General features: G+C 40.2%; 1 protein-coding gene across 3 annotated transcripts in view; it reads right to left on the reverse strand.

The window, feature by feature from the left end:
* Positions 1 to 25,981, reverse strand: part of SLC39A9 (solute carrier family 39 member 9) — a 49,571-nt gene that overhangs the window by 20,881 nt on the left and 2,709 nt on the right. For all 3 annotated transcript variants that reach the window (XM_068964096.1, XM_068964095.1, XM_068964094.1), the window contains exon 2: positions 10,209 to 10,317. In XM_068964096.1, coding sequence (XP_068820197.1) covers positions 10,209 to 10,317 — 109 coding nt within the window. The remainder of the gene's footprint in view (positions 1 to 10,208; positions 10,318 to 25,981) is intronic.

Genomic DNA, 25,981 nt, shown 5'->3' on the forward strand with positions numbered 1-25,981 from the left:
AACAAGGGCCTACTGCATAGCACACGGAACTATATAGTCGATACCCTGTGATAAACCATAATGGCAAAGAATATGAAAAATAATATACATATGTATAACTGAGTCACTTTGCTATACAGTAGAAATGAACACCCATTGTAAATCAACTATACGAAAATAAAATACAAAATTTTAACACCCAGATATTTAATTAAAATTTGTGTACATATGTTACTCATTCTTGAAAGAACTTTCAGGTTCTTACTGTTGTGTCTATTTCACATAGGGCACTGGTTGGTAATGAATACATGTTCCATGTCACATTTCCCACTGCAAAGTATATAAACCCAGTATTATCACTGGATATTGCTCATCAGTCATATATTTCTCATGCCACTAACAGAGTGTTCAGCAAATCATTATGGGCTTAATTCTCTCCCTAGATACTCATACAGGAACTCTTCCAATAAGCTCCACCAGTATGGTATATAGCCTTCTTATGTTACGGACACATATGTTAAATTATTGATAAATATAATAGAATCAATTTACCCTTTGAAGACATTCACTAGAACTCCTTCAGATTAACATTTACAAAGGACAAAGCATTCTAAGAATCAAACCTTCAGGTAATCTGTTTCTTTGTGGGGAAGGGTGACCCCCAGCTTTGATGTTTATATTTTTGGCCTTTATTGATTGTTTTAAATTTCTTACCTTCTACTTATATCTTATAACCTTTACAGATTTTTATTATACACCTTTTTTTTTTTTCCTGGGCAAAGACAGACAGTTCTTTACACTTGATGTGTTTTCAGTAATAGTCAAAGTGTTAGTCGCTCAGTGGCATCTGGCTCTTTGCGACCCCATAGAATTGTAGCCTGCCAGGTTCTTCTGTCCATGGAATTCTTCAGGCAAGAATACTGGAGAGGGTAGCCATTTCCTTCTCCAGGGGCTCTTCCGACCCAGGGACTGAATCTGGGTCTCCCACACTGCAGGCAGATTCTCTATGGTCTCAGCCACCAGGGAAGCCCAATAGGGTAGAGCAGCTCTTACTTACTATCTGTTTATCATGTAAAAGAGAAAACTGACTATAGTCAAACTAATGTTTTAAAGGGATGTTAATGAATCTTTTTAATTAAAATACTATTTCTGAAAGGAAAAAAAATCTCATTATAGGGTAGGAAACTTACATTTCTTTAGCAGATAAACAATGTTTTGGTGATATGAAATTCCTTACAATGTTCACCACATAGCAGAGTGTCATTAAAAGTATAGACTTCAGACAGAGTGAGACAGCCTGTGTTCAAATCCTGGTCCTGAAACCTACGGGCTGAGTTGCTTGGGCAAATTATTTAACCTCTCAGGGGCTCTAAAGTCTCATCTATAAAGCAATATCCACCTTAGAGGGTTGTTGTGAATGATTAGGCGATATATTCACACAATACCTGGTATTGTGGTTAAGTGCTCACTAAATGTTCAGGAGGGATTGGGGGCAGGGGACGACTGAGCGACTGAACTGAAACTGACTGAAATGTTCAGGAACATAGTTGTACGTTAAATGGAATTAATTGAGGAGATGTATATGAACATGTGAAACATCTGGAGTGAATATCTGGTCAGATACAGTACTGAACAATAAAACAATTTCAGAGTCCTGAAAGTAAATAATATATATAAAAATAATATAATTATATTATACAATTATATTATAGTATATATTATATAATTATAATTATATTATATAATTAATATATAATATATAAGAGCCTTAAAGAGCTCCATTTTTATTAATGGATGATAGGATAAATGTTAATATAATAGCAGATTTAACCCTCTACTTTAAAAGAATTTTGGTGGTTTCAAACATTAGCTCCATAGTAAACAAGTACTGCAGTACTCAATAAACTATGTTCCCAAAACTTCTGTTTCTACAGAAAGACTGTTTCCTCACATGAACACAGATAATCATCTAAGTCCAGTGATTTTAGAGCTATAATTGTAGAAGAGTATGTGAGAAGTTCCTTTTCACATTAATTTGTACTTAATACTGCTTATTAAAGTGTCAGAGTACTTAGTTAACATGGTATACTGAGCTCTGAAAAAATACCTGCTAGTAATTATCATAATTATAAGGTCCACAGAAGAACTAAACCATAGGCTGTAGTTACGTGTACACAAATTCCTTTCTCAAAGTTTGCAGAAAAGTTGGTTTGAACTACAATAACTGAAGAGCAGAAAAGGACTTCCCTGGTGGTCCAGTGGCTGAGACTCTACACTCCCAATGCAGGGGGCCCAGGTTTGATGGAACAAGATCCCACACACTGCAACAAAGATGGGAGATCCCTCATGCTACACCTAAGACTCAACATAGTCAAATCAATCAAAACACACAGACATACACAGAGACAACACTACCCATCTATTTGGGTGATTAAAATAAAAAACTAAAACAAAAGAGACAACAAAAATGTTTGGAAGGGAGTCAACTGGAACTCTCACACATTACGGGGTGTGGGTATTAGTCACTCAGTCGTGTCCGACTCTGTGATCCCATGGACTGTAGCCCACCAGGCTCCTTTGTCCAGGGACTTCTCCAGGCAAGAATATTGGAGCAGGTATAAACCACTGATACACCAAACAACAGGATGACTTCTCAACTGCATTAAGCCAACTAAAAGAAGCCAGATCCAAAGACTACAAGGCTGCATATATATGACATTGAGAAAAGACAAAACGATAGACACAGAGGAGATCAGAGGTTGCTCAAGATTGGGAGCGGAGGAAAAGTCTGAGTACAAAAGGAGCTGAGGGCGATGGAACTGTTCTGTATTTTGACTTAATGCATTTGACAAAACATAGTCATTCATGCCAAAAAGAGTAAATGCTGCTGTTGTTCAGTTGCTCAGTCGTGTCCAGCTGTTTGCAACCCCATAGACTGCAGCACACCAGGCTTCCCTGTCCTTTACTACCTCTTGGAGTTTGCTCAAACTCATGTCCATTGAGTCAGTGATGCCATCCAACTATTGCATCCTCTGTTGCCACCTTCTCCTCCTGCCTTCAATCTTTCCCAGCATCGGGGTCTTTTCCAGTGGGTCAGTTCCTCACATCAGGTGGCCAAAATATTGGAGCTTTAGCTTCAGCATCAGTCCTTCCAACGAATATTCAGGGTTGATTTCCTTTATTGACTTGTTTGATCTCCTTGCTGTCCAAGGGACTCTCAAGAGTCTTCTCCAGCACCACAGTTTGAAAGCATCAATTTTTTGGCTCTCAGCTTTCTTTATGGTCCAACTCTCACAACCATAGATGACTACTGGAAAAACCATAGCTCTGACTATGTGGACCTTTGTCGGTTAAGTGATGTCTCTCCTTTTTAATATGCTGTCTAGGTTGGTCATAGCTTTCCTCCCAAGAAGCGTCTTCTAATTTCATGGCTGCAGTCACCATCTGCAGTGATTTTGGAGCCCAAGAAGATAAAGTCTGTCACTGTTTCCAGTTTTTCCCTATCTATTTGCTGCCAAGTGATGGGATCAAATGCCATAATCTTTGTCTTTTGCATGTTGAGTTTTAAGCCAGTTTTTTCACTCTCCTCTTTCACCTGCATCAAGAAGCTCTTTTGTTCCTCTTCGATTTCTACCATTAGGGTACTGTCATCTGCATATCTGAGGTTATTGATATTTCCCCTGGGAATCTTGATTCCAGCTTGTGCTTCTTCCAGCCCAGCGTTTCTCATGATGTACTCTTGTATGAAAGTTAAATAAGCAGGGTGACAATAGACAGTTTTGACGTACTCCTTTCCCAATTTGGAACCAGTCTGTTGTTCCATGTCTGGTTCTAACTGTTACTTCTTGACCTGCATACAGATTTCTCAGGAGGCAGGTAAGGTGGTCTGGTATTCCCATCTCTTTAAGAATTCTCCACAGTTTGTTATGATCCACACAGCCAAAGGCTTTAGTGTAGTCAATGAAGCAGATGTTTTTCTGGAACTCCCTTGCTTTTTCTATGGTCCAACAGATGTTGGCAATTTGACCTTTGGTTCCTCTGCCTTTTATAAATCTAACTTGTACATCTGGAAGTTCTCAATTCAAGTACTTCTGAAGCCTAGCTTGAAGGATTTTGAGCATAACCCTGCGAGCACATGAAATGAACACAATTTTGACGTAGTTTGAACATTCTTTGGCATTGCCTTTCTTTGGGACTGGGATAAAAACTGACCTTTTCCAATCCACTCCAGCAATTTGGAAACTGCTGAGTTTTTCAAATTTGCTGGCGTACTGAGTGCTGCACTTTAACGGCATCATCTTTTAGGACTTGAAATAGCTCAGCTGGAATTCCATCACCTCCACTAGCTTTGTTTATAGTAATGCTTCCTGAGGCCCACTTGACTTCACACTCCAGGATGTCTGGCTCTAGTTGAATGATCACACCACTGTGGTTATCTAGATTATTAAGACCTTTTTAGTAAAGTTCTTCTGTGTGTTCTTGACACTTCTTCTTAATATCTTCTGCTTCTGTTAGGTCCATACCGTTTCTGTCCTTTATTGTGCCCATCTTTGCCTGACATGTTTCCTTGGTATCTCTAATTTTCTTGAATAGATGTCTAGTCTTTTCCATTATGTTGTTTTCTTCTATGTCTTTACATTGTTCACTTATGAAGGCTTTCTTATCTTTCCATGCTGTTCTTTGGAATTCTGCATTCAGGTGGGTTTATCTTTCCTTTTCTCCTTTGCCTTTTGCTTCTCTTCTTTTCTCAGCTATTTGTAAGGCCTCCTCAGATAACCATTTTGCCTTTCTTTTTCTTGAGGATGGTTTTGATCACAGCCTCCTGTACAATGTCATGAACCTCTGTCCATAGTTCTTCAGGCACTCTAACAAATCTAATCCCTTGAATCTATTTGTCATTTCCATTGTATAATTGTAAGGGATTTGATTTAGGTCATTCCTGAATGGCCTAGTGGTTTTCCCTACATTCTTCAATTTAAGTCTGAATTTTGCAGTAAGAAGCTAACAATCTGAGCCATAGTCAGCTCCAGGCCTTGTTTTTGCTGACTATATAGAGCTTCTCCATCTTTGGCTGCAGAGAATATAATCAATCTGATTTCGATTTTGACTATCTGGTGATGTCCATGTGTAGAGTTGTCTCCTGTGTTGTTGGAAGAGGGTGTTTTGCTATGACCAGTGCATTCTCTTGGGAAAACTCTGTTAACCTTTGCCCCGCTTCATTTTGTACTCCAAGGCCAAACTTGTCTATTACTCCAGGTATCTCTTGACTTCCTACTTTTGTATTCCAGTCCCCTATGACGAAAAGGACATCTTTTTAGTGTTAGTTCTAGAAAGTTTTGTAGGTCTTCATAGAACTGGTCAGCTTCAGCTTCTTTATCATTAGTGGTTGGGACATAGATTTGGATTACTGTGATACTGAATGGTTTGCCTTGGAAACGAACTGAGATCATTCTATCATTTTTGAGATTGCACTCAATTACTGCATCAAATTGCCAACATCCACTGGATCATTGAAAAAGCAAGAGAGTTCCAGAAAAACATCTATTTCTGCTTGATTGACTATGCCAAAGCCTTTGACTGTGTGGATCACAATCAACTGTGGAAAATTCTCAAAGAGATGGGAATACCAGACCACCTGACCTGCCTCTTGAGAAAAACCTGTATGCAAGTCAAGAGGCAACAGTTAGAACCGGACACAGAACAACAGACTGGTTCCAGATAGGAAAAGGAGTCCGTCAAGGCTGTATACTGTCACCCTGCTTATTTAACTTATATGCAGAGTACATCATGAGAAACTCTGGGCTGGAAGAAGCACAAGCTGGAATCAAGATTGCTGGGAGAAACATCAATAACCTCAGATATGCAGATGACACCACCCTTATGGCAGAAAGTGAAGAGGAACTAAAGAGCCTCTTGATGAAAGTGAAAGGGAGAGTGAAAAAGTTGGCCTAAAGCTCAACATTCAGAAAACGAAGATCATGGCATCTGGTCCCATCACTTCACAGCAAATAGATGGGCAAACAGTGGAAACAGACTTTACTTTTTGGGGCTCCAAAACCACTGCACATGGCACTCCTTGGAAGGAAAGTTATGACCAACCTAGATAGCATATTAAAAACCAGAGAGATTACTTTGCCAACAAAGATCCGTCTAGTCAAGGCTATGGTTTTTCCAGTGGTCATGTATGGATGTGAGAGCTGGACTGTGAAGAAAGCTGAGTGCCAAAGAATTGATGCTTTTGAAATGTGGTGTTGGAGAAGATTCTTGCAAGTCCCTTGGACTGCAAGGAGATCCAACCAGTCCATCCTAAAGGAGACCAGTCCTACAGGTTCATTGTAAGGACTGATGCTGAGGCTGAAATTCCAATACTTTGGACACCTCATGTGAAGAGTTAACTCATTGGAAAAGACCCTGATGCTGGGAGGGATTGGGGCAGGAGGAGAAGGGGACAACAGAGGATGAGACGGCTGGATGGCATCACTGACTCGATGGACATGAGTTTGGGTGAACTCCGGGAGTTGGTGATGGACAGGGAGGCCTGGCGTGCTGCAGTTCATGGGGTCACAAAGAGTCGGACAGGATTGAGCGACTAAACTGAACTGAACTGCATTTCGGACTCTTTTTGTTGACTATGAGGCCTATTCCATTTCTTCTAAGGGCTTCTTGCCTACAGTAGTTGATATAATGGTCATCTGAATTAAATTTGCCCATTCCTGTCCATTTTAGTTCACTGATTACTAAATGTTGATGTTCACTCTTGCCACCTTCTGTTTAATCACTTCCAATTTACCTTGATTCATGGACCTAATATTTCAGGTTCTTAAGCAGTATTGTTGTTTACAGCATTGGACTTGACTTTCACCACCAGCCACATCCACAACTGGGCATCGTTTCTGCTTTGGCTCAGCCTCTTTATTCCTCCTGGAGCTATTTCTCCACTCATCTCCTATAGCATATTGGGCAACTACTAACCTGAGGGCTTCATCTTTCACTGTCATATCTTTTTGCCTTTTGAATATAAAATATGTAAGTGAAAATAGTTGTAAAATATTTCTTTTCTTTTTTTTTTTATGAAGGCCAACCAGTATGTGGGATCTTCGTTCCCTGACCAGTGATCAAACCCACAACTTCTGCAGTAAAAGCACAGAATCTTAGCCACTGGACCAGTAGGGAAGTCCCTTAAAAGATTTTTTAATGATTGGCTTGGGGCAGGAGAATAATCTGTGATGAAAAGGTTAAAGAGATCAGAATGCTTATTTTTCAAAAAATATGTTTATAAAGCACATGTATCTATTTTCTTTTTTTTAATTTTTTTTATTTTTTATTTTTCTAAAGCACATGTATCTATTTTCAAATGAATGCACAAAGTTATTTTGGGCCAAAACAAGGAAAACTGAAAATAAAGGAAAGCAACCCAACACACAGTAGCTACATTAAACTTTAAAACTATACCTGAAATATGGTATATACATTATTATCCCATAAAACTATCAGCAAAAAAAATAAAAAAAATAAAAACCTAAAGCTGAAGCACTTTTTCCCCCTACTCTAGTGTTTCCCAAACTTGTCTAATAAGAATCATTTGACAACTTGTTAAAATTAGATATACCCAAATATCTTCCCTGGAGATTTTGATTAAATAATCTAGGTTGGGGATCAGAAAACTGTACTTTTAAAATGCACTCCTCCCTCAAGAAACTTTTATCATCAGACAAGTTTAGCAAACAACTACCACCCATAATTCTTAGCACAAAGCCAAGCAAAACAAATTTTAAGTGTCTCTTAATCACAGTCTGAATATTTTCTAGCACACCAGCAGAGTAATTTCCACAGTGGAATGAGCACACCCAGGAAAATTCAAGATGATCCACTAGAACATGAAAGGAAATACTGATCTATATACTGTTACTTTAAATCTCATTTTCCAAAATTTTCTATTTAAGGAGTGTTTTTTATAATATAGAGTATATCAGTGCAATAGCACATGTATTATCTTTTTTCTCAATAGAATATATGATCAATAAAGAGTGGAAACCACTGCTCTAAGTCTCCTAATTTGTTATTTTTTCCTCCTAAGGCTGACCAATCCTCAGCCTCTGTCCTACTTTGCACTAACCCCCATGATCCCCACTTTACCACTATGACCATATTCATACCCAAGGCATATGAGCATCATCCCTCTGAATATAGGACACAGTTTTTTTTCTGTACTAACATCTGAAAAAATATTTATTATGTTGTGACTAGTACGAAATTTTGGAGAAGGCAATGGCACCCCATTCTAGTACTCTTGCTTGGAAAATCCCATGGATGGAGGAGCCTGGTAGGCTGCAGTCCATGGGGTTGCGAAGAGTCGGACACGACTGAGCGATTTCACTTTCACTTTTCACTTTCATGCATTGGAGAAGAAAATGGCAACCCACTCCAGTGTTCTTGCCTGGAGAATCCCAGGGACGGGGGAGCCTGGTGGGCTGCTGTCTATCGGGTCGCACAGGGTCAGATACGACTGAAGTGACTTAGCAGCAGCAGCAGCAGTATGAAATTTGGAAGGCGTTGACTTCTTTATTCTATTCTTAAAGTCTAGCAGACTCTTGGCATCTGAAGAGTCAGCTCACCAATATAACATTTGTGGTTTCAGTCAAGTGGGACGTTTCCTGACAGGTGGGAATCTGATTTTGCTGAATCACGAATCTGAATCAAGTATGCCTCCCAGCTGACATAAAGGACCAAATCATTTAGCAGACGAATAAATGAAGCTGACCGCCCAGCATTTACTCTTCTGTAGCTGTACTGTTCTCTGCTTGTTATTAGGGTCAGGAGAGGTCTCTTTAATTTCTTCAGTTCAGTTCAGTTCAGTCTCTCAGTTGTGTCCTACTCTTTGCGACCCCATGAATCGCAGCATACCAGGCTTCCCTGTCCATCACCAACTCCCGGAGTTCACTCAGACTCATGTCCATCGAGTCAGTGATGCCATCCAGCCATCTCATCCTGGGTCGTCCCCTTCTCCTCCTGCCCCCAATCCCTCCCAGCATCAGAGTCTTTTCCAATGAGTCAACTCTTCGCATGAGTTGGCCAAAGTATTGAAGTTTCAGCTTTAGCATCATTCCTTCCAAAGAAATCCCAGGGTTGATCTCCTTCAGAATGGATTGGTTGGATCTCCTTGCAGTCCAAGGGACTCTCAAGAGTCCTCTCCAACACCACAGTTCAAAAGCATCAATTCTTTGGCGCTCAGCCTTCTTCACAGTCCAACTCTCACATCCATACATGACCACAGGAAAAACCATAGCCTTGAGTAGACAGACCTTAGTCGGCAAAGTAATGTCTCTGCTTTTGAATATGCTATCTAGGTTGGTCATAACTTTCCTTCCAAGGAGTAAGCGTCTTTTAATTTCATGGCTGCAATCACCATCTGCAGTGATTTTGGAGCCCTAAAAAATAAAGTCTGACACTGTTTCTTAGTTATCCTTTACTACAGAAGTCCTCATTATCTACAAGGTCCATTATAAACAGTCCTTGAGGCGCTTTCCTGGTGGCTCAGTGGTAACAAATCCACCTACCAATGCAGGAAACATGGGTTCCCTCCCTGGTCTAGGAAGATCCCACATGCCCTGGAGCAACTAAGCCTGTGTATCACAACTACTGAGTCTGTGCTCCAGAGCCTGGCAGTTGCAGCTACCGAGCCCATGTGCTGTAGCTACTGAAGCTTGCATGCCTAGACTCCATGCTCTGCAACAAGAAGCCCCTGCAGCAAGAAGCCTGTGCACAGCAAGTAGAAAAAGTCAATATAGCACTGAAGACCCAGCACAGCCATAAATAAACGCACAAAATTTAAAAACAAAATGGTTAAAAAACTTTTTTAAAGGAGTCCTTGAATCCAAATGTGTTTATCTATCTTTCTATATATATATATTTTTAAATTAAAGAACACTAAAAATACAATCATTGTCATGTAGGAACTTGGAAGTTTTGCATAGGCATTAAAAAGAATGATTGTCATTCTTAGAAAGCCCGCAATTCATGTGTTATTGCAAATAAATCTCCGTGGACTGAGGCATTCAATTCACAAACTGCTACTGACGTGTTTATTGTCAAAGACATCAAAAGATATGCTTTGGCATATATTCTATGGCAAACGTGTGAACTGTTTTCAGAAAAAAATATCACCAAGCTTCTCTTTTGAGCCCTCCACATCAATAACATAGCTCAAAGAAGGTCCATCTCTCTCTCACCCTCAAGAATATCTTCATAAAGTGCGTGCACTCCTTCAGGCACGATGACCGCCAGTGCAGTTCCACAGAGGAGGCCGGCACCCAAAACAGTCACCAGCTTTAGTCGCTCCTGGAAAGGAAACATAAGCTGTTGAAAAGATTGATAACTAAACAGGGGAAAAGTTTCGGTAGTATCTGCAATGAAGACGGTGAGCTGCTTATTTGTGAGGCCAAACTCTACCATGGCCAGTGAATATGAAAAAGGGTCAGCTTCATCAAAGTGTGCTCGGTCCCTTCAGTCGTGTCTGGCTCTTTGCACCCTCATGGACTGTGGCCCACCAGACGCCTCTGTCCACGGGATTCTCCAGGCAAGAATACTGGAGTGGGCTGCCATGCCCTCCTCCAGGGGGTCTTCTGACCCAGGGATCACACTCTTGTCTCCTGCTTCACCTGGGTTGCAGGTGGATTCTTCATCTGCTGAGCCATCGGGGAAGCCCAAGCTTCATGAATAATAATGCCAATTAGAACAAGGAAATATCATTTTTAAGCTTACCAGATTGGCAGCGATGTGGGAAAACTTGTCTACTACCCACAACAGGGAGAAGTTAGCATACTCATCTTAAACTGGAGGAACTGGGAGCTGCTGCAACCTATCTGCACCCCAATTTGGTAATGTCTAGAAATTTTCCTAAGAAAGAAAGAACTATGAAAAGATGGCCACTGTACATATTAAGAATGCAAACCTGAAAATAATCTAAATGTCCAAGAAAGGAGATTAGCTAATAAACTTAAATACTTCATCAGAGCACCAAGTGAAAAGTGAAAATGATAGTAGCTCAGCAATTAAAAATTATGACAGAGGTCTACTCATGGATACAGAAGATAATGACACGACTTCCCTGGTGGTCCAGTGGCTAAGAATACACTTGCCAATGCAGAGGACATGGGTTTCATCACTGATCCGGTAAGATCCCATATGCCACGGGGCAACTTAGCCCGTGTGGCACAACTACAGAGCCCACACTCTACAGCCTGCGAGCTGCAACTATTGCAACCTGCATGCTTGAGGTGAGGTGAGGTGAAGTCACTCAGTCGTGTCCGACTCTTTGCGACCCTGTGGACTGTAGCCCACCAGGCTCCTCCGTCCATGGGATTCTCGAGGCAAGAATACTGGAGTGGGTTGCCATTTCCTTCTCCAGGGGATCTTCCTGACCCAGGGATTGAACCCAGGTCTCCCACATTGGAGGCAGACACTTTAGTGGCCAACGCAATGAGAAGCCCGTGTACCACAACAAACAGCAGCCCCCACTCACAAGAAAAAGCCCGTGCAGCAACAAAGATCCAGCAGAACCAAAAACAAATAAAGTTAATTAATTTTTTAAAAAGGCATGATACATTGCTACGAGGAAAAAACTGCTGGCAAACAATACGTATTGATAATCTCATAGTTCCTTTGCAAAAGTATACACATAAGCAGAACAAGTGTAAAACATTAACAATTTTGTCTTTATAGTTTATAAACATAATATGTAATATATAATTTATAAAACATTCATTTATCTGCAATGAACATGTAGTACTCATACAATGAAAAAACATTTAGTTTAATACTAAAATGTCCTCTAGTTTAAAAAAAATGCTCGATTAAGATTGACATACTAGAGCTGTAGAGATTTAACGTATACCACTTTATGTATTTGGAAGTACACATCTATGAAACCATCATTAGAATCAATGCCATAAATGATCTATGGCTTTAATCCACTAATACCAGTTTTTACTTTTTACTCAGATTTCCTTAGGAGACCGTATCTTGACATAAAGGATATAAAGGATTATGTTTCAAAATTTCCTGAAGCAGCAATGTACCCTTCTTAGAGTCTCGGCAGTATGAAAAATAATCTTTAAAACTACAAGAGGGCATTTATGTTGCTTATGAAAAACTTTTAATAATTTTAACAGCGTATCACGTACTCGCCTTTTCTATTCTGTTTTAGTTTCTTTTATGAGGTTAGCAAAAATAACAATGGCTGTATTAGTTCAGAAATACTACTGAAGCTGCAACTGTGAAGCTATGGGATTATACACACACAAGTACTGCCTCTAAGGGAGGTTCTTAGCTGAAAAGCTAGTAGAAATATTACCTGCTCCTTGTTTGGGAAGAAAAGAAAGGACCCATATCTATTGTGTCTCTACTGAAAATGGGGGAACTATAGCTACAATGTCAGCACCAGCTAATACTTGCCCTACAGCAAGAGGGGAATCCCCTAAGCATCTAGGCCAGGTCAGCCCTTCACACATTCTGGATGGCTATTAATGACTTACAAACTGAGAGAGTTCTGAACGCATCCAATGGTTGCGTTCTAATGGTATACAACTATAAAACTTGTATAAAAATGCTCCAATGGTTGGGGCATTGGCTTGGGAGGCAGAACTAACTCCATGTTCAAATTAGTTAACAAGTCAGCACCTCAACTTTTCTTCTTTAAAATAATATTTCTACACATCCTATGAAGACATAGGAGGCAACAGGAGAATGTGGTTGAAGCATTTTGGGAAAAGGACATCAAACAGCTGGTGTTCCTATTTTAATGTTTAATATTGAGCTATTCTAAGAGTTTGTCTTTTCCAAGTTACTAAACTCACCAAAGCACTGCTAATCACAGCATTCATTTGAGACCAACTGTCAGAGTATGGAGAACACAAGACGGAAACACAGCTCTGACATGGCAAGTAATTAGTCTTTTCATCATTCTCTCTCAACAATTCATAAAAGTCACCTTTGCTTAAAACAATCATGAATGTCAAGTTTTACTGCAAAGAAAGGACAAAAATAAGGGTAAAACTGCACCGGACCATCATTTCATTTGAGAGCCTTAGTTTCAGAACTCCACAATTCAAACTAATGAATAAATTACTAGGAAAGAAGACTGTCCTTTCAGCATTTGACTATGCTCTACTCTGGGAAATGGAAATGAAAAATGCCTCAGCTTTGCAAATTAAGGGAAGATGAGAAGAGAGGAAAGGGATGTACCTAAAAGAGAAAGAGCTAATTGCCTTCAAGAATTACTTGGGTGGTAGCTCACATCATATACATGAAAATTAATTCCTGATGGATTATACACCTAAATATAAAACCTAAAACTCAATGGCTGTTAGAAAAAAATATAGAAAATCTTGGCAATCTTGGAGTTGGCAAAGATTTCTCACAAGGACACAAAAAACAATTTTAAGAGAAAAAAATTCAACATCAGAATTTTAAATGTTTGCTGATCCATTAAGAAATGAATAGGCAAGCTACATACTGGAAGAAAGTACATATACCTGTATTGGAAATACATATATTTGTGGTGGGTGTTATGGTAACAATATGCACTCAGGCCCCTTCAGGTTGGAGACACCTGTTCCCCCAAGTGCTGGCAATGTTGCCTACTGATGGCTTTCAGCTAAGTCCCTTTGAGATACTGCCCCTGAGCCAAAGGGAACTAACCTAAAAGTTATATTCCCTCCCCTCGAGCAGTCCATATCCAGTGACTAGCCCAACTTGCTGCTATGCAGATGCAGGTACAAAGCCTCAAGTCAGAATATCTCAGAAGGGCCATAAAGCTTCAGTGCCTTCTGTGGAGTGATCTGAGGCCTCCACTGCAACCAAATTACAGCTCAACTTCTTCATCTGCTTAATCCTGCTCATTCTTTCATAGGTGTTATTCCCTGGTGGCTCACGTGGCAGCCTGCAATGCAGGAGACCCAGGTTTGATCCCTGGGTCAGGAAGATCCTCTGGAGAAGGGAATGACTACGCACTCCAGTATTCTTGCCTGGAGAATTCCATGAACGGAGGAGTCTGATGGGCTACAGTCCATGGAGGTACAAAGAATCAGATATGACTGAGCAACTAATACTTGGTTATCCCAAGAACACCACCCAATAAACTTCCTGTAAACCTTTCTGCAAATCTTCTTAGAGTCTGTATTCTGGGGAACCCAACCTAAGCCACTGACGAAGCACTTGCATTTGAAATATAAAGAATGATTACAACTCAGTAAGAGACAAAATTAAAGTAAAAAATTAAACATAGGTAAAACACTGAACAGATACTTCACAAAAGATATATGAATGGCCAGTAAGCCCATGAAAAGATAAAAGATGTTCAACATCACTAGTCATCATTAAAATGCAAACTTATACTATAATGAGATACTTCTTCACACCCACTAGAATGGCTAAGATTAAAGAGACCAACAACACTAAATGATGGCAAGGATACAGACCAACTGGAACTCCCACATGCTGTTGGGCAGAGCACAGAATGACACACTCACTTCAGAAAACGGGTAGTCTCTTATAAAGTTAAGCCAGCAATTCCACTTCTGGGTATTTACCAGGAGAAATGAAAGCATATGTCTCCCCTAAAATTTGTATAAAAATGCTCATAGACACTTTACCAATATTAGCTATAAGAATACCACAGTTTATCCATTCTGCTATTGTTGGACATCTGATTCAGATTATGGCTAATGAGATCTGTGTTTGTTATTGTTTAGATTTCGCAAAGTCGTGTCTGACTCTTTTGTGACCCCATGGATTGTAGCCCACCAGGCTTCTCTGTCCATGGGATTTCCCAAGCAAGAATACTGGAGTGGGTTGCCATTTCCTTCTCTAGGGAATCTCCCTGACTTGGGGACCAAACTCAGGTCAGCCAATGCATGTAGATTCTTTACCACTGAGCCATCAGGGAAGCCCAAGACCTGTATTACAATATCATTTTAAAGAGTCAGAAAAAAAAGAATTTGAGAATTTGGAAACAGAGATTTCTGAGGTAAACTTGAGTAAACCATCTCACTTTGTAATATTTCCTCAAAGGAAAGGCAGTGTGAGCTAAAATTACTGTATTATGTTTTCAGTCTACTTTGAAATTAGAGTACATACATTTATTTACCAAATGAAGTTAAACCTCCTATGCTTAACTAAGTTATTTAACTAAGTTAGACAAACCTATGTTTGTTCTTGGAACTCCTTACACCAAAACTTTAAGTTCTGTGAAGGCAGAAACTTCTGTTTTTAATTTACTGCTGAATACTTATAGACTAGTATCTTGAAAAGTTATGACCAACCTAGATAGTATATTCAAAAGCAGAGACATTACTTTGCCGACTAAGGTCCGTCTACTCAAGGCTATGGTTTTTCCTGTGGTCATGTATGGATGTGAGAGTTGGACTGTGAAGAAGGCTGAGCACCGAAGAATTGATGCTTTTGAACTGTGGTGTTGGAGAAGACTCTTGAGAGTCCCTTGGACTGCAAGGAGATCCAACCAGTCCATTCTAAAGGAGGTCAACCCTGGGATTTCGTTGGAAGGAATGATGCTAAAGCTGAAGCTCCAGTACTTTGGCCACCTCATGAGAAGAGATGACTCATTGGAAAAGACTCTGATGCTGGGAGGGATTGGGGGCAGGAGGAGAAGGGGACGACCCAGGATGAGATGGCTGGATGGCATCACGGACTCGACGGATGTGAGTCTGAGTGAACTCCGGGAGATGGAGATGGACAGGGAGGCCTGGCGTGCTGCAATTCATGGGGTCACAAAAAGTCGGACACGACTGAGCGACTGAACTGAACTGAACTGATCTTGACACATAATAGATTCTTCCCTAAACATATACAAAGAGAATTAATTAAATACCCAGATTCATACAAGGCACTGGGGACTTGGTACCTGCCATTCAACTGGCCCTTAATATCAACAAATATATAAATGCTCTGGAACCTCTTTAGAACACTTGTGTTGGGAAATAGGCCTAACATGTCCCTTAAAAGTGTAACCATATCTAGAATTTTCAGTGGTTATTTGATTTCAGAATTTATCCTTTGGTTCAAGGGGTATTAAAGTACATAAAATAAGGACATAATAGTATTCCACCACAGTAAATGTGAGGCAACGCAGTCATTTGTCTCATTAATGCAAATACCTTAAATGACATCTTTTTTTTCCAAGGAGTTCAAATCCTGTTTCAATCTTCAGCACTGTTTCAATCACTATTTAGTCACTGCTTCAATCTCCAGCAAAGTGATATGAAGATTATTTATTGTACATAACTGATCAGCTTGATAAACGTACAGTAACTTTCTCACAGCCACCTAATTAGAGAGGGAACACTTCTGAAGGAAACAAAAAATCCAATAGTCAAAAAAATAAGCATAACTGCCATGGGTTATAGTTTCAATTTTTCTTAAAAAATTTTTTTAAACTACCTAAATCATTTTAGACTCAATTTATTTCAAGCACTTGAGATGTGGCTCCATGTTATTTGTACAGCTGTATTCTTTCACACAACTTCACAACTTGTTATTTAATCTCAGAACAGCATACATGTCAAAGTCAAAATGCTGACAAGTTCTCTCCTTTGCTTATGGAAAATCACTGAAAAGCTATATTTAAATGAAGAAGTACAAATTTCACGTGTGGTTCAAGATGAAAAGAGTTCCCAAAGCAATAATATCTGTTGAACAAGTGAAATATTTACTCAAGAGAGGCATGAACTGTGCAATGCCATTTGTCTGGTGTTATCTCATTTTACAACTTCACGTCTGTAGCTGACTAAGCCAAAGGACTGACCGGAAGTATTAATTAAAACAGCAGTTTGTACTCAGTGCCATTGAGCTATCAGCATAGCGCAACTTTGAATTCAATTTAGTTTTCTTGGCAGATACCAAGGTAATTAAATGGTTTTACTTTCCTTGCCCACAAAAACAGTCAATAAATTGCTTGGTTCAACTAAATACATGCCAATAATTTTAAAAGCTTTTAATACTGAAGATTGTTTATTTCAATCTCCCTTATACGTGCTCAAGTTGTACTGAAAAACATCAACTGCAGTTTCCTAAAAAATGAAAGATGCATCTCTTGTTATAAGACTGATCCCTTCAAAGCTGTAAGCACTGAAGGGATGAAATATCACGGGGCACGAAGTAACTCTTGTTGAAGCAATAAAGGCTTTCTCCATATTCTTACAAATAAGCCTGCTTCAAGGAGACACTTCCTGATGTCAGTTTACCTGCTACATGATCTGCTGCTAAGTGACAGTAACAGGAACAATAATCAAGAAAACTCAAATATGAACTTGATTCTTCAAGTCCTGACAACTGAGACAAGATGTCTAAAAGCTTCCTGCCTCTAAGCCGTGGCTCTGTGACACTAAGCAAGTTCACTATCCTTCTCTGGAAGACAGCATTGCCACTACTACTACTATCATGTAGGCATATGATGTTAGCACACTTAATACAGAGTAGCTGTCACTAGCACTCACCTCCAGCCTCGCTGGGAGCATGCCGTAAATGCTTCTAAGCCCCTCCTCCGTAAGAATCACAATACAAAACCCAGATACTTGGATGGAAGTTCCAGTGAACAATGCTGCGGCGTTACCATTATGCCAGTGGCATACAGGTTTCCCTTTCCTAAATTTATTTGCACAGGGGTAATAACAAACAATATGCCATTGATGCTACTTCCTTCAATCTCGGAAAACAAGACCAAGTTGCTTTTCTTTTTGTATGAGTCCTTTCTAAAAATAAAACGAAATCTCATAAGACTGCTCAATGTGACGACAAAAACAAAAACACACTGATGCATGGGAAAGACCTGGGAAAACACTGACAACGAATATTATTAATACACAAGAAGTTTGATTGAACTGAGAAAAAAATAATTTTTCTCTATCAAATTCAGTTCAGTTCAGTCGCTCAGTCGTGTCCGACTCTTTGTGACTCCATGAATTGCAGCACGCCAGGCCTCCCTGTCCATCACCAACTCCCAGAGTTCACTCAAACTCACGTCCATCGAGTCAGTGATGCCATCTCATCCTCTGTCGTCCCCTTCTCCTCCTGCCCCCAATCCCTCCCAGCATCAGAGTCTTTTCCAATGAGTCAACTCTTCTCATGAGGTGGCCAAAGTACTGGAGTTTCAGCTTTAGCATCATTCCTTCCAAAGAACACCCAGGACCGATCTCCTTTAGAATGGACTGGTTGGATCTCCTTGCAGTCCAAGGGACTCTCAAGAGTCTTCTCCAACACCACAGTTCAAAAGCATCAATTCTTCGGTGCTCAGCCTTCTTCACAGTGCAACTCTAACATCCATACATGACTACTGGAAAAACCATAGCCTTGACTAGACGGACCTTTTTTGGCAAAGTAATGTCTCTGCTTTTGAATATGCTATCTAGGTTGGTCATAACTTTCCTTCCAAGGAGTGTCTTTTAATTTCATGGCTGCAATCACCATCTGCAGTGATTCTGAATCAAATTAGCAAAGTTTTAAAAATTAAAAATGATGGTACTCAGTGTTTGTGAGAATACAGTGTCATTTGCATTTGTTGGAAAAAATACATTAAGAAAACCTGGTAATATAGACTGAGACTCTTCTTGAGGATATTTATGCTGTTTAATCCTGTCATTCTACCCCTGAGGAAACAATCTGAAGTGTGGTCTTAGCATTACGCACAAAAATATCCATTCAACACTATTATCATTTAAAAAAACCCAACAGTATCATGGCAGAAACTTGAAAACAAATGCATAATAAGAATTTCTGTATATAAAATAACAATGTAATGAAGACATGAAAAAGTGCCTATAGGGAATTCTCTGGCTGTGTAATGGTTAGGATTACATTCTTTAACTGCCCAGGGGCTCCGGTTCAAACTCTGGTTTTCACAAGCCACAAGGTGTGGCCAAATGAGGCCAAAAGTGCCTAGAACAGGTTTTTAATGAAAAGAATACCAGGTAAAAGAAGGGGGAATGCAAATATATATATATATGTATATACACACACACAGGCACATACACACTACATAATCAACCATATTAAAAATGCAAACAAACCTGCAAAAAAAATGAATGCAAAGAAGCAATGTTACTAGTTACTAACTAGTTACTAACCAATGTTACTAGTGATTCTCCAGTGGGATATTTTCCTTTCACACGTTATCATGTTTTACAAATTTTCCACAAAGAGCCTCAATTATACAGCTAGGGTTAAAAATTTTTTATTTAGAGGGTATAAAAATAGTGGCTTTGAACTTAATAAAGCTTGAGGCTCTTCCCTTTCAAGGTCACTGTTAAAATCATAGCAGAACTTAACACATAAGTTGATACTGTAGCTATTGTTATTATACTGTGGGATTAGAGAGCACAGTGCCCTTAATATGCAGATAGAGACGTTTTCCCCTTTTCAAAGTGGTTCTAAACAACAGTGCTTTGAAGTTTTGTAGCAATTTGAAATTTTTTCAGTCCCCCACTTGATGTCATGCTGAGACTTGTTTCCTCTGCTTGCTGTCCCTCCCCTTCTATTGCTAGTTTGCTCTTTACTTCACAGAGAGCTTAGGAATCAGCAGTCCCGCCCAGAAGTTTGAGACTGGCAGCTCATAAACATAGGTGGTTTTGACCCACACAGCAATGTAATAATATCTGAATTAGCAACCAAAGTATAAAATTTAGAAGATTCAATATTTTCCACTTCTGAAAAGCAGGAAGATTTGGCAATGCCAGGGCTGGTGTCATTAAATGACACCTGCTCTTCTGTGCCACGGCTGACCACAGTTCTCATGACTCCCTGAGACCCCTAGGCACTGACCCTGGAGGTCAGCTGCCACATATTGTGACCATTTTATCTCACTCCAGGCTGATTTACTGTTCACTCTCAGTAGTTATATGATTTTATGACCCATTGTGTGTGCGTGCTCAGTTGTGTCCACAACTGAGTTGTGTCTGCAACTCTATGGACTGTAGCCCATCAGGCTCCTCTGTCCATAGGACTTCCTAGGCAAGAATACTGGAGTGGGTTGTCATTTCCTCTCCCAAGGGATCTTCCTGACCCATGCATCAAACTTCCGTCTCCTGCATAGGCAGGCTGATTCTCTACCACTGAGTCACCTGGGAAGTCCTTATGACCCCATTACCTTAGCTGTATTAGGGTTCAATTAAGAAATGGAAAACATAAAGTAATTTGAACCAGAAAAGTTTAACAAAAAGAAGAATAAAAAGTTAAATACTGAGAAAAATACTATACAGCAGGGAGACCAGTGGAAAAGCCCTGGCCTCTCCAAAAAAAACATTCATGGTGACCTGGAAAGACAGCCCTGAAGCAAGACCTTTCGGATTCCAAATTGCAGAGAAGTTTCATGATTTGGGGTAGGGAAGGGAGGAGTTTACCCATTATTAGAAGTCTATTCCAAAAGAAAAGGTTTTAAAATTATAATTTAGAAGACTTTCCTGGTGGCTCAGACGGTAAAGCGTCTGCCTACAATGCGGGAGACCTGGGTTCAATCCCCGGGTAGAACAAAGTTATAAAAATGAAAATCTTTAGAAAGTTTTCACAATCAATACTGAGAATAATCCTCAATGTTTTCTAAAGTTCTTATGTTCTAGATACATTGTTAAGCCCTGTGCTTATGTTATTTCCTTACATCCTCACAACAATCCTACAAGGCCATTTAACAGAAGAGAACTGGATGTTAAAGTTTGCTCAACACTGATTTTGAACTACATGGTCTCAGTTCCTTTTGAAATAAGAGGCTACCGTCTATGGGGTCACACAGAGTCGGACAAGACTGAAGTGACTTAGCAGCAACTTAGCAGCAGCAGCACTACTAATTACCTTAAAAACTTTACTGAGATAGGAGTAACACTACTTTCATCTGGATATCTGGATATCTATGGATCTATACTATTTTAACACATGAAAAAATGTGGCATTATAACCCAAAATGGTCTGCAACAAGTATAGGCTGTAGTAAAAAAATCCGCCTGCCAATGCAGAAGGCAGCCTGAAATGCAGGACCTGTGGGTTCAATGCTTGGGTCAGAAAGATCCTCTGGGGAAGGAAATGGCAACCACTTCAGTATTCTTGCCTGGGAAACCCCACAGGCAGGGAAGCCTAGTGGGCTACAGTCCACGGGGTCACAAAGGGTCAGACATGGCTAAGCGACTAAAAACCACTACCACCACCAAGTACAACATGAGAGAAGTCTTTGAAACATTTTATAGCAATATGATCTTTACAACTATAGGAGTAGTTATGTCTGTTAAATCTCACGATACTGCATCTGGGCTTGTATTTTGTATGCCTTTTTTTCCATTTTATTTTCACAAGTATACTGCTCTGCAAAGGAATGGAAGTTAAAGATAAAACTGGTCAAGCAACAGAGTTTGAGGAGTGCTGCCCTAGAGCTCTGGGCAAATGCTTTGCTTTCTGTTACCAGCTCTGTACAAAGAGGAGACATACTCAGTTAAGTAATAATCCTCAGATCATTGATCTAAAATCTCACTCTAGCCATCTGAACTTCACTCATCAGAGCACCTGATGAGCTGCGGTTATCCTAGATAATGTTTCACAGGTGGCTTAGCAGTAAATAATCTGCCTGCAATGCAGCGGGTGCAGGTTTGATCCCTGGTTCAGGAAGGTCCCCTGGAGAAGGTAACCCACTCCTATCCATGGGGTCAAAAAGAGTCAGACACGACTTAGCGACTAAACAACAACAAAATGTTAAGTTACAGGTGCTCAACCTACTTATATAGCATTTTCACTTAGAGCCAAAGAAAACTGCTCAACATCTGAATCTTAAAAACACAATGTAGTTGCTAGTGTGCCCAATTCATCTATCCAACAAAACCTCATTTGTATAAAGCATGTTTCAGCTGATTTTACAAGTTTCATTTTTCTCCTGCTCATATGCTGAAGAAGAAAATATCTTGATTCTGTTCAGTTCAGTCGCTCAATCGTGTCCGACTCTTTGCAACCCCATGAATCGCAGCACGCCAGGCCTCCCTGTTCATCACCATCTCCCGGAGTTCACTCAGACTCACATCCATCGAGTCCATGATGCCATCCAGCCATCTCATCCTCTGTGGTCCCCTTCTCCTCCTGCCCTCAATCCCTCCCAGCATCAGAGTTTTTTCCAATGAGTCAACTCTTCACATGAGGTGGCCAAAGTACTGGAGTTTCAGCTTTAGCATCAGTCCTTCCAAAGAAATCCCAGGGTTGATCTCCTTCAGAATGGACTGGTTGGATCTCCTTGCAGTCCAAGGGATTCTCAAGAGTCTTCTCCAACACTACAGTTCAAAAGCATCAATTCTTCGGTGCTCAGCCTTCTTCACAGTCCAACTCTCACATCCATACATGACCACAGGAAAAACCATAGCCTTGACTAGACGGACCTTAGTTGGCAAAGTAATGTCTCTGCTTTTGAATATGCTATCTAGGTTGGTCATAACTTTCCTTCCAAGGAGTAAGCGTCCTTTAATTTCATGGCTGCAGTCACCATCTGCAGTGATTCTGGAGCCCAAAAAAATAAAGTCTGACACTGTTTCCACATCTATTTCCTATGAAGTGATGGGACCGGATGCCATGATCTTTGTTTTCTGAATGTTGAGCTTTAGGCCAACTTTTTCGCTCTCCTCTTTCACTTTCATCAAGAGGCTTTTTAGCTCCTCTTCACTTTCTGCCATAAGGGTGGTGTCATCTGCATATCTGAGGTTATTGATATTTCTCCCGGCAATCTTGATTCCAGCTTGTACTTCTTCCAGCCCAGCATTTCTCATGATATACTCTGCATAGAAGTTAAATAAGCAGGCTGACAATATACAGCCTTGACGTACTCCTTTTCCTATTTGGAACCAGTCTGTTGTTCCATGTCCAGTTCTAACTGTTGCTTCCTGACCTGCATACAGATTTCTCAAGAGGCAGGTCAGGTGGTCTGGTGTTCCCATCTCTTTCAGAATTTTCCACACTTTATTGTGATCCACACAGTCAAAGGCTTTGGCATAGTCAATAAAGCAGAAATAGAGTTTTTCTGGAACTCTTGCTTTTTCCATGATCCAGCGGATATTGGCAATTTGATCTCTGGTTCCTCTGCCTTTTCTAAAACCAGCTTGAACATCAGGAATTTCACTGTTCATGTACTGCTGAAGCCTGGCTTGGAGAATTTTGAGCATTACTTTACTAGCATGTGAGATGAGGGCAATTGTGCAGTAATTTGAGCATTCTTTGGCATTGCCTTTCTTTGGAACTGGAATGAAAATTGACCTTTTCCAGTCCTGTGGCCACTGCTGAGTTTTCCAAATTTGCTGGCATATTGAGTGCAGCACTTTCACAGCATCATCTTTCAGGATTTGAAACAGCTCAATTGGAATTCCATCACCTCCACTAGCTTTGTTCGTAGTGATGCTTCCTAAGGCCCACTTGACTTCACATTCCAAGATGTCTGGCTCTAGATTAGTGATCACATCATCATGACTATCTGGGTCGTGAAGATCTTTTTTGTACAGTTCTGTGTATTCTTGCCACCTCTTCTTAATATCTTCTGCTTCTGTTAGGTCCATACCATTTCTGTCCTTTATCAAGCCCATCTTTGCATGAAATGTTCCCTTGGTATCTCTGCCTATATCTTTCCTTATCTCCTTTGCTTTTCGCCTCTCTTCTCTTCACAGCTATTTGTAAGGCTTCCTCAGACAGCCATTTTGCTTTTTTGCATTTCTTTTCCATGGGGATAGTCTTGATCCCTCTCTCCTGCACAATGTCACAAACCTTTGTCCATAGTTCATCAGGCACCCTATCTATCAGATCTAGGCCCTTAAATCTATTTCTCACTTCCACTGTATAATCATAAGGGATTTGATTTAGGTCATACCTGAATGGTCTAGCGGTTTTCCCTGCTTTCTTCAATTTGAGTCTGAATTTGGTAATAAGGTGTTCATGATGTGAGCCACAGTCAGCTCCTGGTCTTGTTTTTGGTGATTGTATAGAGCTTCTCCATCTTTGGCTGCAAAGAATATAATCAGTCTGATTTCGGTGTTGACCATCTGGTGATGTCCATGTGTAGAGTCTTCTCTTGTGTTGTTGGTAGAGGGTGTTTGCTATGACCAGTGCATTTTCTTGGCAAAACTATTAGTCTTTGCCCTGCTTCATTCTGCATTCCAAGGCCAAATTTGCCTGTTACTCCAGGTGTTTCTTCACTTCCTACTTTTGCATTCCAGTCCCCTATAATGAAAAGGACATCTTTTTTGGGTGTTAGTTCTAAAAGGTCTTGTAGGTCTTCATAAAACCGTTCAACTTCAGCTTCTTCAGCGTTGCTGGTTGGGGCATAGACTTGGATAACTGTGGTACTGGATGGTTTTCCTTGGAGACAAACAGAGCTCATTCTGTCATTTTTGAGATTGCATCCAAGTACTGCATTTCAGACTCTTTTGTTGACCGTGATGGCTACTCCATTTCTTCTGAAGGATTCCTGCCCGCAGTAGTAGATATAATGGTTATCTGAGTTAAATTCACCCATTCCAGTCCATTTTAGTTTGCTGATTGCTAGAATGTCAATGTTCACTCTTGCCATCTCGTTTGACCACTTCCAATTTGCCTTGATTCATGGACCTGATATTCCAGGTTCCTATGCAATATTGCTCTTTACAGCATCAGATCTTGCTTCTATCACCAGTCACATCCACAACTGGGTATTGTTTTTGCTTTGGCTACATCCCTTCGTTCTTTCTGTAGTTATTTCTCCTCTGACCTCCAGTAGCATATTGGGCACCTAATGACCTGGGGAGTTCCTCTTTTGGTATCCTATCATATTGCCTTTTCATACTGTTCATGGGGTTCTCAAGGCAAGAATACTGAAGTGGCTTGCCATTCCCTTCTCCAGTGGACCATGTTCTGTCAGACCTCTTCACCATGACCCGCCTATCTTGGGTTGCCCCACAGGCATAGCTTGGTTTCACTGAGTTAGACAAGGCTGTGGTCCTAGTGTGATTAGATTGACTAGTTTTCTGTGAGTATGGTTTCAGTGTGTCTCCCCTCTGATGCCCTCTTGCAACACCTACCATCTTACTTGGGTTTCTCTTACCTTGGACGTGGGGGTATCTCTTCACGGCTGCTTATCAGTCCCATATAAATGCATTTGAGAATCAGAGATTTTGTTCCTTTATTTTAGAAATCAGTTAGGCATACATGTGTGCTGAGACACTTCAGTAGTGTCCAACTCTTTGTGACCCTACAGACTGTGGCCTGCCAGGCTCCTCTGTCTGTGAATTCTCCAGGCAAGATTACTGGAGTGGGTTGCCATGCCCTCCTCCAGGGGATCTTCCCAACCCAGGGACCAAACCTGAGTCTCTTTATGTCTCCTGCACTGGCAGGTGGGTTCTTTACCATTAGCGCCATCTGTGAAGCCCCATTTAGGCATAAGGAAGCTACAAAACCATGAGTCAAGAAAGTTGGTTTGGGGACAAGGCATGTTGGAGAAAGTGACTAAGAAATCACTGCCACACATACCTCGTGATGGTCAGATATGGCAGACCGATACCACTGCTACAGTAATTTCAGACCACTTGACTTTATCTCATTTCTAAATACTAACCCTGCCATCATTAATGGCTTTATTGATCTTTTGTTCCTGCTCTGAGAAATTCTGAAGAAAAAAGTGCTGAAAGACAAAGTAGTAGTTAGATTAAGAATATGAATAAAAACCATATCTTCTCATATAAATGAAAGTTAACTACAAGATAAATTAGATTTATTGGTCCTTTTATTTATAACTCCAGTCCCAAAGAAAAGCTACACTTCCTTAAAAAGAAAAATTGTTTAGTCAATGTAGGAATTTGGGGAGCTATTCTCTAAGGATAGAAACTCTGTTTCTTGGTCTCCATGAATGAAGTTCATTTTTTACAGATTTATTATCTACTAGTTTCATGATACATTGATTTATAATAATAGTATAATATCTGGGAAAAAATGCTAATTCCTAGGAAACAAAAAT

This window comes from Capricornis sumatraensis, chromosome 2, assembly GCF_032405125.1.
Source record: "Capricornis sumatraensis isolate serow.1 chromosome 2, serow.2, whole genome shotgun sequence".
Lineage (NCBI taxonomy): Eukaryota > Metazoa > Chordata > Mammalia > Artiodactyla > Bovidae > Capricornis > Capricornis sumatraensis.